Below are 15,098 nucleotides of genomic sequence, written 5' to 3'. Positions count from 1 at the left end.
GGGGGGGGGGGGGGGGCGGGGGCGGTGTGCGTGAGCTTCTCCCAGAGCCTCCACCCCCCTTAGGACCCTGTCCCTATCTGTCTTCTGGGCTCTCTCTCACCTCTGCCCTCTTCCTTCCCCACTCCCACTCAATGCACTAACCCAGACTCTGGGCAGGCAGGCACCAGAATGGGGGTGCCTAGACAAATGGCACTTAGTTGGGGCCCCAGGGGAGGGGGCGGTTGGTGCTCCTCCTTTTTTCTTTGAAGCTCTTTAGGCCAGCCGCCCCTCTGCCCCTAGGACCCCCTTCCCCTCTTCTTTTCTCTAATTCAGGGACTTTGGCTTGAGCCACCTCCCACCCCCCTGGTGAGGAGTGCTCTGTTGGTCTGCACGTGGGTGAGCTGCCCTCCTCCTCTTCCTTTTGGCTATTGCCCACTGCCCGCTCCACAGGGGAGAGAGGGAGGGAGGAGGTAGCCCTCCCATGGGTGGGGGGAGGAGGGGGGGAGGGACAGAGCAGACCAGAGGGCCCTGGGCTCAGGGCTGCATGTCGGCAGGGATGGATGGGTGGACATAGATGCCCCCGGAAGCCATGGGGAATGCGGCAGGGGCAGGGGGAGGGGTGCCAGGGCTTCCTGCGCTTTGCACTATTGGGGCAAAAATGTCTTAAGCAGTGGGGAACCTGCCACCCCACCCTGACCCTCAGCCTGCCACAGCCCCCTATACATACACACACACACACACACACACACACACACACACACACACGGGAAGGCAATGCTATGCTGCCCATCAGGGCATGTCCTTCCCCCACTGTCCAGGTGTTCTGACAGGGGTGGAGGGCCTGGAAGAGCATCTGCTGTCACCCGTGCATGTGCCTGCCCTGCCTCCCCTGGGCTCGTGGGCTGCCCCTGCTGTCTTTGTCTGTCTCTATCCTCTCTCTCTCCTGGGGTACTGATACCTGTATTACTCCAGTCCCATGGGTAAGCCCTCTTGTACCCTCCTCTGGGGGTACACCGCCCCTGGGGGCCCAGTGGAATTCCTGACCTGTCTGCTGTCTCCCCCATCCTTCCATCCCCACATATCCCCTCCCCCCCAATCCCCATTCTCAGCCATGGACATGGTGGAGAAAAGGCCTTGAAGGGGCTTGGCCTCTTACAGGCACTTGGGAATCCCTCCCTCTCCTCCCCTCCCCAATCATATGAGCTGTGATCCCCTACTCCTTCCCCCATCTCTGACCCCTCCCCCCTCACTCTAGGTGATGTGGGGTGTATGTGTGTGTTTCTCTGCGTGAATGTGTGAGCAAGTACACGTGGCGGGGCAGGAGCCAGGGGACTCAGGAGCGCCACGCACCCGCTCTAGAGAGGCAGCTGTCCCAGTCCCTGCTTTGGAAGTGGGGGACAGGGCCCTCTCCTGGGGGCCATTGGTGCTAATGAGGGGGATGGCCTTGACGTGGGTGCTTAGCATGCCTCCCCCAGTATTGGCCCAGGGCACTAGGGCAGGCGGGGTGGGGCAGCAGGTGCAGTATTGGTGGGAGGAGGGACTGCTGGGAATGGGCCAGGCCAGGACAAGGGGGTGCCAGAGCCATGACCACTCCCCCGTGCCCACCACCCGCCTCTCCATCTCAGTATCCCCCCCCATCACTCAGAACACACATACCTCATCCAGCTTCCTCCCTGCTCAGCCTTGGGGAGGGTGGGGGTGGAGGAGCCCCTACCCCTTCCCCTGGTGGCGGGTCTACAGGGCTGGGAGAGGGCAGGGCGTGTGACACAGACAACGTCCATAAGGGGGACAGTAATTCCTGCCCCAGGAACTCCTGGGTGGGGGGAGGGGGGCACTTCCCTGGAGGCGCTACTGAATGTATGAGAAGCTGGTGCTGGGGTGGGGGGAGGGGGGGTTGTGGCCAGAAACAGGGAAGGAGGTAGGTCCCCTTCCCCAGGGAGGGGGGGACCGGTAGGGGTGACTTGGGGGGCTCCTACTCCTGCCCCACGTTGACAATCAGTATGTCTGTTACGTGCGATATTTCACCCCGTTGTGTTTTGGGTCAGGATTTTAAAGAAAGATATTTTTATGGTAATTGTTGCTCGTCTATTTTACTATATATTTATGTAATAAATATATGAAAATAACCCCCTTGGGCACCCCCCTTAGACTTGTGTGCTGTTTCCCTGTATCCTCCCATCTGCTGGCAGAGTACCCGCCCCACAAACTGACCAGATGGAGAGGTGTGCCCCAGCCTTGGCAATATTTCCACCCCGCCCCCCAAACAAGCACACACCACAGAAGCCAGCTCAGCTGTGAACTATTGGATTTGAGACAGGAATAGAACAAATCGGGGGGCTAGAGCATAAGGGGGGGGAGTGATTTAAATAGGGGAGGGTGGGAAGGGTCAGTGATGGGGGAGGGAGACAGTTATTTACAAGAAGGCTCGGGGGGCCAGAGGCTCATCTTGGAATATTTTATAACAATATAAATAAGATTCTGGTTTGCTTTTCCTTTTCGTCTCGTAAAGGAGAGAGAAGTGCAGAGTTCGATTCTGTACAAGGGGGCAGCGGCAGAAGGCCGGCCGGGCGGGTCACTGGGCGTCCACCCGGAAGGACAGCAGCTTCTCGGAATGCATGTTGTTCAGGGTCCGCAGGTCCGGCAGCTTGAGCAGCAGCTTGGTGAAGCGGGAAGTCTCCGAGGGCCGGTTCTTCAGCACCAGAGCCCGAAGAGCCCGCAGCAGCGTCTCCTGGAGCTGCTCCACCGAAGCGGAATTCTCCATGCCCGAGCGGTCTGTGGGGAAGACGACAGCAGTGAGGCAGGCTCCCTGAGCTCCTCTGAGGAGGAACCGGAGGAGGCCTGCGAGGAGGAGGAGGTCTCCGAGGCGGTCTCCGAGGAGGACGCGGCCGCTGCCGGCGCCGCTGCCGGTGCAGCCTCTCCCTGAAGCCCCTCAGAGGGCCCACGGGGGAAGGAGGAGGAGGGGAGCGCAACTCCTTCTCCCAGGCCTCTGCCCCGAGAGCAGGAGGTGGCCGAAAGCTGGGAGCGTGGGCTCAGCAGGGCTGGTCACCTCCCATCCCACAAGGCCACTCTCCTTCCCTGAACAGGCCAAACGCGCCCAGGCTCCCTTGCTTTTTGCTCTGTAGTTCCCTCTGCCTGGGATGCCCTTCCCCCTCTCTGCCTGGCAATATCTTACTTGTCCTGTGAGGCCCCACTCAAGTGTCACCTCCTTCCCCAGCTCCCCCAGGCAGAAATAGTTGTCTGTGCTTCCAAAGCCCTTGGTTCATGCTTCTACTGTGACACTTATCTCACTGTTTTATAATTAGTCGGGCATGAGTCTGTCTCCCCAGCTAGACTGTGTCTGAATCATGTCTGTATCCCCAGTGCCCGGTGCAGGGCCTGGCATAGAGTAGGTACTCCATAAAAGGTGTGTTGAATTGAACTGCGTCCGCCTCCTCCCCCGGGGTCAGGCTCAGGCGAGAGCTTGACCTACCTGCAGAGACAAGCACCACCGCGGTGAAGAGGCCCAGCTCCTCCTCGGTAAGCGCCAGGGAGTTGAGCTTCTCGCTGAAGTCGAACATGGCATTGAGCAGGTCCCCCATGCCCATGGCTCCGAGCTCCTGCAGGCTGTAGGTGGTGCGGCTCAGGAACATCACTGTCTGGTCCTTCACGTTGAACAGCGATGCGAAGCGCACCATCAACACCTGGGGGGGGGGACAGTCATCCTTGGGTGGGGCGGGGGGAGCACGTGCCAAACTGCCCCTAAAGTTTTCCAGGGGGTTTACTGGGGCTGCCTTAGATTTCTCAGGGAAGAGCCAGGGTGGTTTCTGAATGGGCAGTGGGGTGGGGGTGGGGGAAAGATGGAGGGATGGGAACATCGCCCTGGCTTTGGAATCCAGCAGGCCTGGATCTGAGTCTTAGCTTTGTTACTCCCTGTGACCTTGGGCAAGGTCACAAGAGTTCACCAAAGTGAATTTGCTCGTGCCTGGAATGGGGGTAGCAATGTGCCCTAAGGTGTTATTTTAAGGTACTGGGATGTGATTAGACCCCAGCTAAGATGACAGGAGACCCAGCCATCCCAAGGCAGGATGGGGAGGGGTTCTGCCCCCTCCTTCGGCAGTCAGAGTCTGCCAGGACCGAGATACCAGGGTTCCAAACCCTTTCAGAGCCCCTGCCTATCCCAGACACCAAGTCTTTCTGCTGGATCCTTCCCAAGGTCAAGAGCAGGGAGCACAAAGGGTCACTCACCTCAAAGGTGCCAGCCTTAAGCAAGGTGACCTGGTCGTGCTGAGACAGATCACGGAAGCCAGGGATGTGCTTGGCAAACTCTACCACCTCCCGCACAGCGGGTGTGAAGCTCATGGAGAAATCCTCCCAGATCTCTTGCACGGTTCTCCCACTGCGTCCGTGTGGGTACATGTTCATGGGACATGCCTGGAGAAGGAAGGGATTTGGGGAGGGGAATATCAACCAGGCTGGCTCACGTGGGTTCCCCCAGCAGGGCTGGACCGCAGCTTCTGCCTGGGTTAGGGGCTGTGGCCCTGGACGATGGGTCTTTTAGGTAAAGTAGCAAGCAGGTGCCAGGTGGAGATCAGGGATTCGCAGGCAGAGCCCTTACTACAGGGCTGAGCATCCTCCCCTGGCAAGAGGATATTCCTGCATAAGCGTCCAGGCACACCCAGCTGCCTTCTGCTAAATCCAGTCTCCCAGGCCCCCTGCCCACCTCACCCCCAGTGCCCTCACCAGCAGAACGTTCTTGGAGTTGCCTTGCTGTGGACTGTTGGCAGGTGCTTCGCCTTCTGGGGCTGGGTACACATGGGTGGGGCAGAGACGGTGCCCGTTGCTGTTGGGTTCCTGGCAGCTGTGGTGGGCAGGGCCAGGGGGCCAGGCAGGAGGGTAGGAGGAGGAGGCCTGGCGTAAACCATTCAGGGCCTCGTTATGACGCTGGGCAGCCATGACGTTGTTGTCATTGGGGACAGCAGGGCAGCCCTGACTTTCCCAGCAGTGTGGAGTGGTGGCTGGAGGGCTGCCCGATGCATGGTTGGCATTGAAGTTGCCAGGTGAGGTGCCCAGCTTGTCATGGGCATAGGTGAAGATTTCTCGGTGGGCCCGGGCCACCTGGGATATCACATCCTCCACCGTGGGCTCAGGACTTGGGGAACGGGGAGGCGTCAGCTGTTGTGGGAATTGGGAGAAGCCCACCAAGGGTGAGGGGGCCGGAGCGGGAGGTGGTGAGGGGCCCATGGGGCCTGGGGTCGGATGCTGGGCGGGCGAGCTTTCCAGCGGGCACTGGCTGCTCAACTGGTTGTTGGCCAGGTTCATGGCGCTCTGCATCTCGGCCAGCATCCGCTGCTTCTCCCGTTTGGGGATGCGCCCAAAACGCACAGCTGTGACAGGATGAGAGCAGCGTCAGGAAGTTCTCATACACACTCACGTGCTTCCCTTCCTTCCTCCCTCCTCAAAGGGCAAGGCCCTGAAGGCTCGGGGTTCCACATCTAAACCAGAACCAAGGCCGCGCCCACACAGGGGGCTTTTCCAAGCAGGGACTGCCGTCGGAGGCGGCCAGAGGAGCTCATGGGAAAGAAGCGTGTTTATCCAAGAGGATGAAAAATGGGCGGCCCCAACGCAAAGGAGACTCACAGTATGACGTGTCTCCGTTGGGACTTTTTAAAGGGAGGGATTAACTCAGAAACTCGGTGGAAGGAAGGGGCGGGGGGCGTGGTGGGGAGGCCTGTGGGGCAACGGCGCTGCTCACCATCTCGAGACATGCCCACGGAGAGACACTTCTTGAAGCGACACTGCTGGCAGCGGTTCCGGTTGATGCGGACGATGGAGCAGTTTTCATTTTTCAGACACCTTTTGTACTGGATGTTCTGCTGGATGCTCCGACGGAAAAAGCCCTGGAAGGATGGGACAGCTAGTGAGCGTCTCTGGCCAGGCCAGGTCCCTGTGCCCGGAGGGATGAGGTCACGTGCCTCCGCCCTCACCCCCACCCTGCCTCACCTTGCAGCCCTCACAGGCGTGCACGCCGTAGTGGAAGCCCGAGGCGACGTCCCCGCACACTTTACACAGCAGCACCATGCCGTTCAGCTCTGCGGGAAGAGAGAGGCAGCGGGTGAGCGGGAGGGCTGAGTGGCCGAGATGGGCTGGACAGCACTTGGTTCGACTCTAGGAGAAATCCCGGAGGCCGCGGAAGGCCCTGGGAATAACTGTGTCATGGGAACGCCAGGTCCCAACCTAGGCCTGGCTGCCTTTCCCCAAATCAGCTGGAAATTTACGCACTGGTGATGTTGCTGGTGCTCTTGCTGGGGGACACTCGGCTGCTATCTTCCAGGGCCACTTGTAGACCCCCTGGGGGGCTCCCATTATAGAAGGAAGAGGAGGACGATGATGAGGAAGATGAAGAAGGGGAGCCATCATCACTCAAGCTGGGTGGAATGCTCCCAAAGGATCGAGCTGGGTCCTGGGTGAGGGAGCCTGTAGGTGACGGTGGGAAGTAGGCAGGGCAGCCTTGAGTCAGGGACTGGAAGCTGCCGTTTGAGCTGTCACTGTAGAGAGACTCAGGGCTGGTGCGGCTTGGGGAGGAGCCGCTGGAGCCAATGTAGGTGATGACACCACCTGGCAGGAAAACACAAGGGAAGGGGGTGTCAGCCACCATATATCTTTGGTCCCAGGGCACCACTCTGCTCATCCCCCAACTTTCCTCCCCCAAACTCTGCTGGATGCTCAGAAGTTAACCATGTGAAACTCTTAATCTGGGGAGTCCCAGGAAGAGCCCGCAGTGAGCAATTCCCCAACACATACCAGACATGACATGGCCAACCAACACCCCAAGACCCTTTGCAGGGTACATTCAGCTTCTGCCTTGGGTGTGACGTGCCTCTCTAGAGGCAGGACCTCTGCAGGCGTCTCACCTATGCACCTTCCCTGCCCTGGATGCCTTCCTTGGGAATATCTAGTGCAGCCAATGACTTAGTCATCAGTGGCAGACCTGGGGATGGGATGAGCCATTGAGACCCATCCAGAATGCCCAGTTTCCCCTCCCCCCCCCAAAGAAACTAGCTGCCAATGTTAACAGCAAGAACATTCCAGGGATGAGACTATGGAGGGCCAACTAGCCAACACTGAGGAGAGTAGAGGTCTTACAAGAGTAAGCCAGTCACATTCCCCCAAGCTGGAAGACATATTCTCCAAAGATACTGAAGGTACTGAACCTGCCCAGGCTGGTTCCCCTGGCCTCCAAGAGCAAGAGTCAGAGCGGATTCTCCCTCCAAGTCCAGGAAAGACTTAGCAGTGCACACTGCAGGAGGTGGACATGAAAAACAAATTGTCCTAGGGCTTTGGAAATCCCCTTCTAGATCTCTCAGCCTGGTGACAACGACCTTGGCTCTTTGGCCATTCAGGGACTTCAGCCCTCTGGTTACATTGCCAACCAGGTGTCTGTGTTCCCATGGCATTAGCAGGTGGAAAGGTGACCTGCCTGCCACACCTTTGCCAAGCACCTAGCTTGGCCTGCCACAGGCGGGGTGGAGAAGGGAGGATCCTAGGACACGTGTGTGAGCCAACACAAGCCATGTCACCGTGTATCCAGAGGCACATGTCTTGCTCACCCACTGACACACACTGAGCTGGGCAGGGCAACCTTAAAATAGCTCAAGGTTGGTCAGGGTGAACCCAGCTCCCAGTAAAATAGTTGCACAACAGATCAGCTCCTACAGTTTCAGGGTTGAGGTAGGGGTGGGGGATGGGATATTATTTGGTGGTAAATGAACTTGACCTAGTTCACCCATCCCCCAAAAGGGAGTAAGACCTTCATCCAAAGATAATCCTAACCTGGAAGTGAGGGGCATGCCCAAAAGAGTCTAGTTCTAGATTTAGATCTATCACAACCAACTTGATTTGTGACCTAGAGGAAATTAACTCCCCTCTCTGGGTCTCAGTTTTCCTTTCTGTGAAGAAAAAAAAAAAAAAAAGATGAAAGCTTCAGTTATGATTCTGGCTGTTCTGGGGAAGTCCTTCGTGACAAACTGCTGCTTGCTTGGTGGGGGTGGGGAGTAAAGCAGTGTTTGCAGGACTAAGGAAAGAGATGCTCCAGGAACAGAATCTGGGACGCGGCGAAACGGAGTCTAAAGGCAGTAAAGTCAAGTAGGTGCAAACAGAATAAAGAGGAAAGGAACGAGGAGAAGGGTGGCTAGGTACCATTGAGGAGTGTAAACATGAGGCCACGAGAGGTCAGGGATGGCTCCATCTTACTCTGCTTTGGTGATGGGGAGAAGGGGGCCCTAGGCAGGCGGACAGGAAAAGGAGGCAGGCGGGGGCGGTGAGTCAGCCCTGCTTCACCCAGATCTTGGCGGGGTGGGGCGGGAGCCGGGCCCTCAGCCGGCCTCACGTCCCCACTCCACGTGTGACTCCTGCACGTGGCTCCCCAACGAGGAACCCCGGAACTCGAAGCCCCGCCCTCTCCGCTTCCCGTCAATCGGGAGCAGCAGCCCCGCCCCTGTCCCGCCCCTCCCGGGCCTCCGGGTCCTGGGCTGGGCCCCAAACGCCAGCCGGGCCGGGGTAACTGAGGGGAGGAGAGAAGGGAACACGCGTTGCCGGGGCGACCGGGGGGGGCGGAGCTCATTATGTAACGGGGCCGGGAGGCAACGACCAATGGGGTGGCGGCCACGGCTTCTGCTGAATGAAAACAAACGCAGCACGTGGCCCCGACTCCGCAGCCATGTGAGCCCTCCGGGCCTCCCGGGTGCTGTGGGTGTCCTCCCTGGGGCAGGGCACCACTCTGCTGGTTCCTCAAGTGCCGCTCCCTGCTGTCACTGAGGATTCCCCAGTGAGATCCGACCCATTCCCCCAGGCCCTCCCGCCTGGAGCCCCTATCGCCCCACTGCTTCTCAGGTTCCCTTGAGCTTGCAGGAACTAGGGGAAGAGGAAACGAGGAAGGAGGGGGGTCCTCTTTCCGAGAAGGCCAGACATGCCACAGCTGCAGGCGAGGGGGGAGGGGGAGAGAGGGGCGTTTGGGGCTCTGCTCCAAAGCTCCCAGGACCTCAAAACTGTGCATCTTATCACATGTACCCGTTCTCCATTACCTCCTGCCTGGGATCCGAGTCCTTCAGGCTAAAAGGAGCTTTGGGACTCTGAGAGGTGGTGGTGGGGCGCCTCCGGGCTCATTCCCAGGACGAACAACTCCCTCTGGAAATCCCAGCCTATGGTCCCCATTATGCTAGCAAATTCCCCAGGCCGAGGGAGTCCCCAGTTCCTTACAAAGTTCCTCTCGTTCTAAGGCATATATGGAAGTGAGGAGACAGTGACAAAGGATGATGATAGTAAAGGAATCCCGGTACCTGTGTTATTGTTGGAGTCCAGGGTCGTCATGTCTTCACCGGCAGAGAGCGGTCATTCAAACTGGACCTTGACACAGACTGGAGGTTGCAATTGCCGCTGTCGCCCCCTGGGCAGTGACTGAGGGCGGGGAATGGACCCCGCGGATCGCAAACGCGATCCGAGGCACCCGGCAGCAAGGTCTCGGGGTGGCCGGACTGCAGCCCTGCAGAAGGGTAGGACGCAGAGGCAACGGAGGTCTGCTTTGCATGGGAAGAGCAGAGTGTGGGGGAGGGGGGAATCAGCCTGCTGTAGTTCTGGCTGGAAGGTAGCAAGGAGGGTCGGGTCTCTGCAGTGCACGGGGTGCCACTGCCTGACGGCTTCACAGCGCTGCAGGGTAGCGAATCTGGAGCTCCCGGTGCAAAAGTCCCAGAGGGAGAGAGGATGCAGTCAGGAAGTAAGTAGGTGATGGGGAGAAACGGGGCACCCAGGCGCAAGGAAGCGAGACGTGTGCCCTGCTACGTTCCCTCGGCAGCAATATTTCACTCTGCCAATCTCAGCCGCCTTTTGCCCCAGCCTTTTTCCCTGGGACAGAGGGCTCTGCGCAGGCGCCAGCAACCCAGGGTTCCCGGGCCGCACGCGGCACTGGAGCAGGTACCATGTGATCCCAGGGAGCGCCTCGTGCCCCAGTGACACACTTTTCCAGCAGCAGGCACGTTGAGCTCCGTGCGCCTGCGTAACGCTAAGCCTCTCGGGATTTGTAGTCCATTGGCAAAGTGCGCGGACTGCGTTTATTTCCCCCTTTCTGCCTTGCAAATGCCGTTGCTGGGGCCGGGGAGGAGCTAAGAGCCGAATGGGATGGGGTTCACTGAAAAGTCAGGGTGGTGTGTTTGGAAAGCCTGTATGGCAGAGGCATGTGAATTCCTGGGGAGGGACTGGCAAGCTTGGCTGCTCCCTGGGAGATCAAAGCTAACAGGCTCTTTCTGCAAACCTTGCAAACGTGAGGGCTTCACGTGATTGCAGGACTGACCTCGCCTTGAGGTTACTGGTGACACAGGGAGAGATGACAAGTAGGGGACGGAGATATCCCCAGAGTGAGGAACTTAAGCTGAATTTCTGCTGTCCGGCCAAGTCCTGAGACCAAAAGGAAATGTGACCCCTTTTCCCTTCTACTCTCCTTAGGGAGAACAGCCCTAGGGAAGGGAGTTGTTGCCATGGGGGTGAGGTTGTCCCTAGGGACTCCCTGTTTGCTTGTATGACACCACCCCACTCATTCGAGGTGACTTTGGGGTGAGTCACTTCCCTTTGTCTGGGAAATAAAAAAGACCAGGGAGGGGAACTTAATGGTGAAAGTGCTCTGAGGTCCTAAAGTAATGGGGTCGAAGGTGAGGCAGGGGTCTGGGGGCAGAATGACACCCCATCCCCCCACCACCAGTGCTTGAGTGCAAAATGTAGATCCCACGTAAGGGAACTCTGAAGATCTTAACCCCCGTGCCCTTTCCTCAGTATCCTTTCCTTGGTAAGAAGAAAATGAGGCCTAGAAAAAGTGGGTGGCCCAAGGTCAGACATTCATTCCTAGCTCCCCCTGCCCACCCTAAACAGCAGGGAGACGGGCAGACATGCACGGCAAACACTGCCCAGGAGTTAGAAACAGCCAGCATCTCCCTTCAGAGCAGCAACTGCCCCACTGGTGAAAATGGGTCTCTCTCGCTCGAGGACTTGGATTGTGGGGAGAGATGGGGGAGAGCCTCTTCTTCAAGCAGCCAAGTAAGCCTGAGTCACCTGCTGCTTCCCGCTCATTCCTCCTTGGTCCCAGAGCTTCTAGGGAGGGTTTTTTTTTGTTTGTTTGTTTGTTTTTTTTCCTGCACAGGAAGCCCTTCCCCACTTGTTCACGGACAGCTCCTGAGGCAGCACTGAGGGATGCCTGGAAACATGACAGTCACCAGAGAGGTAGAAAAAAGGAGGAGTGTGGGCACCAAGGAAGGAGGAACCTGGGTAGTGAGGAAGCGAGAAAACAGAGAGGACCATGAGGTTGACTGAGAGAAGGTGACTGAGTAGCTGGCTTGACCACTGCCCCTCTGATTCCCAGGAGACGTGCTCCCTAAAATGGGCTCCTTAGAATAGTCTGGGCTTCAGCTTTATCCCCCTACACCCAAGGAAAAGTGGAAGAGAGAAGACAGTGGGCTCTTCCCTGGCCTGCCTCGGTCCTCTGGCCCAGAGCTGGGAAGCTGTAGCTCAGGGAGCGTGGGAGGGCCTGGGAGGGGCTAGGACAAACAAGGAAAGAGGCTTTTCAGGAAAACTTGGTTCTGACCTCAGCCTTCTCCCCTCCCCCTCCTGCCGGGCTCTGGAGGGAATGCTGGGAGATGAGCTGTTATGCCCAGTACTTCATGCTCTCTGTTCTCTTCCCGACTCTTCCTCACAGCCAGGGCCAGGGCTCAGGTATCTGCCAGGGCTGGATTCAAAATCAGGGCCCTTGGCGTGACCTCTAGTGCCCCACCAGCCCCAGCACCCATACTAGCACACTCCCCTTCGTTGTCCTGGACCCTCCCTGAGGCCCACAGCTCTGTTCATTGCTCATGATTCTGTCCACCCCCTGTTCTACTTGTTGCTCTTTTTCCCTATAGGGAAAGGGCCAAGGGTCAAGAATCTCTCCCTGAGTTTGCAGCCAGGGAGAGGGAAGAGGAAGCAGAGGCAGGGAGAGCTGAAATTCAGTCAGCCTAACTCTTGGCAAGGAGCTGGGTTGTTTTGCAGTCTGAGTGAGGTATGAAGGCGGAGGCTGGGAGGGAGGAAGCAAAGGAGGGGGTTACCTCTGCTCCCTCCTTCCCCTGCAGCACTTCTCATAGCCCCCCCCCCCTTTTTTGTCCCTGACAAAGAGGTAACTTTGGGATCTTCCTTCTACAATTGGAGGGAAGGATACAGAAGAATGAAGAGGCAGGACTCTTCCTTGGCTCCAGAATCTTCTAGTCTCTCCACCCTGTTCCTTCTACTGCCAGCTGCTACTGGCAGAAGGACAGAGACCTATGGGACCCAGAGCCACCAAAGGGAGGAAGAAAAGGCTGAGTAGTCTGGCCTTTGGGGACCTGGACTGGAATCTAGCTTTGGCCTCTCTTTGACCTCAACCTTGACCTTAAGACAACAGGTGCAATTCAACACAGCCTCCCCCCTCTCCTGCCAGCTGGACATTCCAGTTCACTTCTCCACACACACACACACACACACACACACACACACACACACACAGTTCCTCCTATAGCCAAATTCAGCCCAAGAAGGAACTGGACTCTTAATATAACAGTGCTCAGATTAGAACTGTGTGGAATGGATGCATATCCAAGACCTGGAACAGCAAGGCAGAGTCCTGGCTCCATGTTGCACACACTTCTACTCAGATTCCTCAGAGTCTGGGATTCTGGGGACTGACTTCACCATTTTGGGGAAGGGTTGGATGGTGTGTGTGTGTGTGTGTGTGTGTGTGTGTGTGTGTGTGTCCAAATATGTCTTTAAGTTCTCCTGGATTTCTTTGGACAGCACAGATAAAGCAGAGGAAGGAAAGGGAGCAAGAGCTCTAAATTCTCGTCAGAGTACGCATATGATCGTGTGAGTGAGACACTGCGTGTGTGAGTGTGTGTGAATGGTATGAGTGTGCACAGATGTGTGTATTTGATCCAGGATCTATGCTCCTCGCCAGTGTGTTGTTCTGGGTAACAGGGCAACGCCCTGGGCAAATCCTGGGTGGCCTAAATCTTGGGCTGACTGCTTGACTGACTGACTGACTGACTGACTGACTGTGGGTCCTTGCTGGAAACCAGGTCAAGCTTCCGTAGGTGCCTTCCCTTCCCCCTCCTTTCTCACCAAGCAAACCATTGCCCAGGGAAGTAATCTCCCTTCCCCGGGTGATGCAAACCTGGGTCAGAAACCCCGGGGATGCCCCAGGATCAGGGAAGCAGCCATGTGCCTGGGAGAGACTCATGCCTTGCCCTCCTAGATTCCTTCGTAGTCTCGAAAGGGCCAGCTGGCTTTCCCTCTCCCACCCAGAGCGTTGATGTCTTGGGGAGAATTTCAAGAACATGCCACAGGAGGGCCTGAGTCTGAGCTGATTTGTCCTTTGGGGCAGCTGGAGAAAGAGAGGGTGAAGCACGGTCCAGGGCTGAGTTCGTGGATGTATTTTTGCCTCAGATTCTAGCCTCACCTCACTACTCCTTTCTCCAAGGAAAGAAAATAATAAGCATGTATTAAGTACCAACTGTATGGCTAGGCTCTGGGCTAAGTGGTTTACCTATATTATCTCATTTAATATCCATAACAGCACTACGCTGCAGGTCTCATTCTTCTTTTAGAAATAGGGAACCTGAGGCTTCGAGATGTTCGTTAGCTTGCCGGGGACGCGGCGGAGGCTACCCGATTTGCCTTGAAGTGAGGCACGGAAGACTGAGAAGATGTGCACCAAAAGCGAGTAGAGTTGATGGAGATTTTTGGAGGGGCTAAAGCTCCCCCAGCTACCTCTTGGAACTACCCCTGCTCCTGTCCCCACAAGCACCTCACCTTCCCAGGCCCATGTTTCCTCTTCCCTTATCCTCTCCCCTCTCCCCATCCACATTCTCCTTGTGTGGCTGTGAAGGTAGACGGGGGCAGGAGAGGGTGCAACAGAGAGCAAAAGCACATGTCCACGTAGACCCCTCCAGGGGTGAGTCACGGAGGCAGGCATCCGAACCCTCCTCTCTCCCTCTGACTTTGGAATCCATCGCTGGTGACAAGAGAGGGGGCAGGTAGGTCAGGGCCCTTGAAGGCACTGTGGTGCTTCCTTCAGGGGGTGTGTTAAGAACGGATCAGTTCCTGTGACTTCGCATGGTGACAGATGGTGGCTATACTTACCGTGGTGAGCGTTTTGTAATGTATATAAATGCTGAATCACTATGTTGTAAAAAATAATAATAAATAAAATTTTTTAATTAAAAAAATGAAAAAGAACGGATTCGTTCAATGAGAGTAGGGAAGGCCCCTCAAGTCGTGTACAAAGCCCTGAGGAAACAACAGCCCACTTCCCCATGTACCTGCTTGAGCAATGTGCACCTGTAAGTACTTAAAGGCCTTCTACAGCCATCCACCATCCTAGGCCAACGCTTCTTTAGCAGATGCTTTGGGGAACCAGAAGGAGGGTCCCCCTTTCAGAGCCCCGGATCCCTCTCACATCACAGGATCCAGGAGGTGCACGGACTATCCTTGGCAGTGGAAGAGTAAGTCTCAGATCACCCTCTTTCTGGCGTGGGGTTCCTCCCCCTGGGTTGGGGGTGGTGGCATCCAGCACATGCGATGCCAAGGCCATCCTGTCCAACCTTTGCTATGCTGCTGTTGGAGCCTAGTGGTAGTTTTGTCTTCCAGGTCTGGCAAAGGCCTGTTGTCTGTCCTTGAGCCTCTGTAGGACTGAAATGCAGGGGAGTATGTGTGGGGAGTGAAGGGGTACCTGTGTGCCTGCCTCTGTTTCCACCTCTTACCACAAGCTCTAGGTCAAACCCTCTCCTTATCCCCATTCCTTGGGCCTCTGCAGGACTCCCCGTAGCTGCCTGGGGAGGCCAGAGGCTCATGACAGTCCTCGTGAGCAGGACAGACCTCGGAGGAGCCATGGCCTGGGCAGACGTTAGGGGACGTGTGTAGCTTCTGGGAGGCTTACATAAACACTGGCTAGGATGGGGAGGGAAAGGAGGGGTGCAATGGGCTGCCCAGGAAAAAAAGCAGCCCCCGCCCCTCCAGCTCAGCCTGCATGGAAAGAAGGAAAGAAGCTCATTTTTCCCTCCTCCCATCCCTCTCCCCTGGTCTGCAGCTGTGAGTTG

General features: G+C 57.0%; 1 protein-coding gene across 1 annotated transcript; it reads right to left on the bottom strand.

Annotated features, from left to right (window-relative positions):
• Window positions 1-2,267: 2,267 nt before the first annotated feature.
• NR1D1 (nuclear receptor subfamily 1 group D member 1) lies at window positions 2,268-9,955 on the bottom strand. The gene is made up of 8 exons (XM_008689379.2): window positions 9,294-9,955; window positions 6,238-6,573; window positions 5,959-6,047; window positions 5,711-5,855; window positions 4,699-5,342; window positions 4,204-4,389; window positions 3,449-3,659; window positions 2,268-2,751 (listed from the first exon to the last, which is right to left on the bottom strand). The coding sequence occupies exons 1-8, from the start codon at window positions 9,322-9,324 to the stop codon at window positions 2,552-2,554; spliced, it is 1,842 nt and encodes a 613-aa protein (XP_008687601.1). The 5' UTR covers window positions 9,325-9,955; the 3' UTR covers window positions 2,268-2,551.
• Window positions 9,956-15,098: the final 5,143 nt, after the last annotated feature.

The sequence above is a fragment of the Ursus maritimus genome, unplaced genomic scaffold (genome assembly GCF_017311325.1).
Source record: "Ursus maritimus isolate PB19 unplaced genomic scaffold, ASM1731132v1 scaffold_24, whole genome shotgun sequence".
NCBI classification, from domain to species: domain Eukaryota; kingdom Metazoa; phylum Chordata; class Mammalia; order Carnivora; family Ursidae; genus Ursus; species Ursus maritimus.
This window is presented reverse-complemented; position numbering and strand designations above follow the sequence as displayed.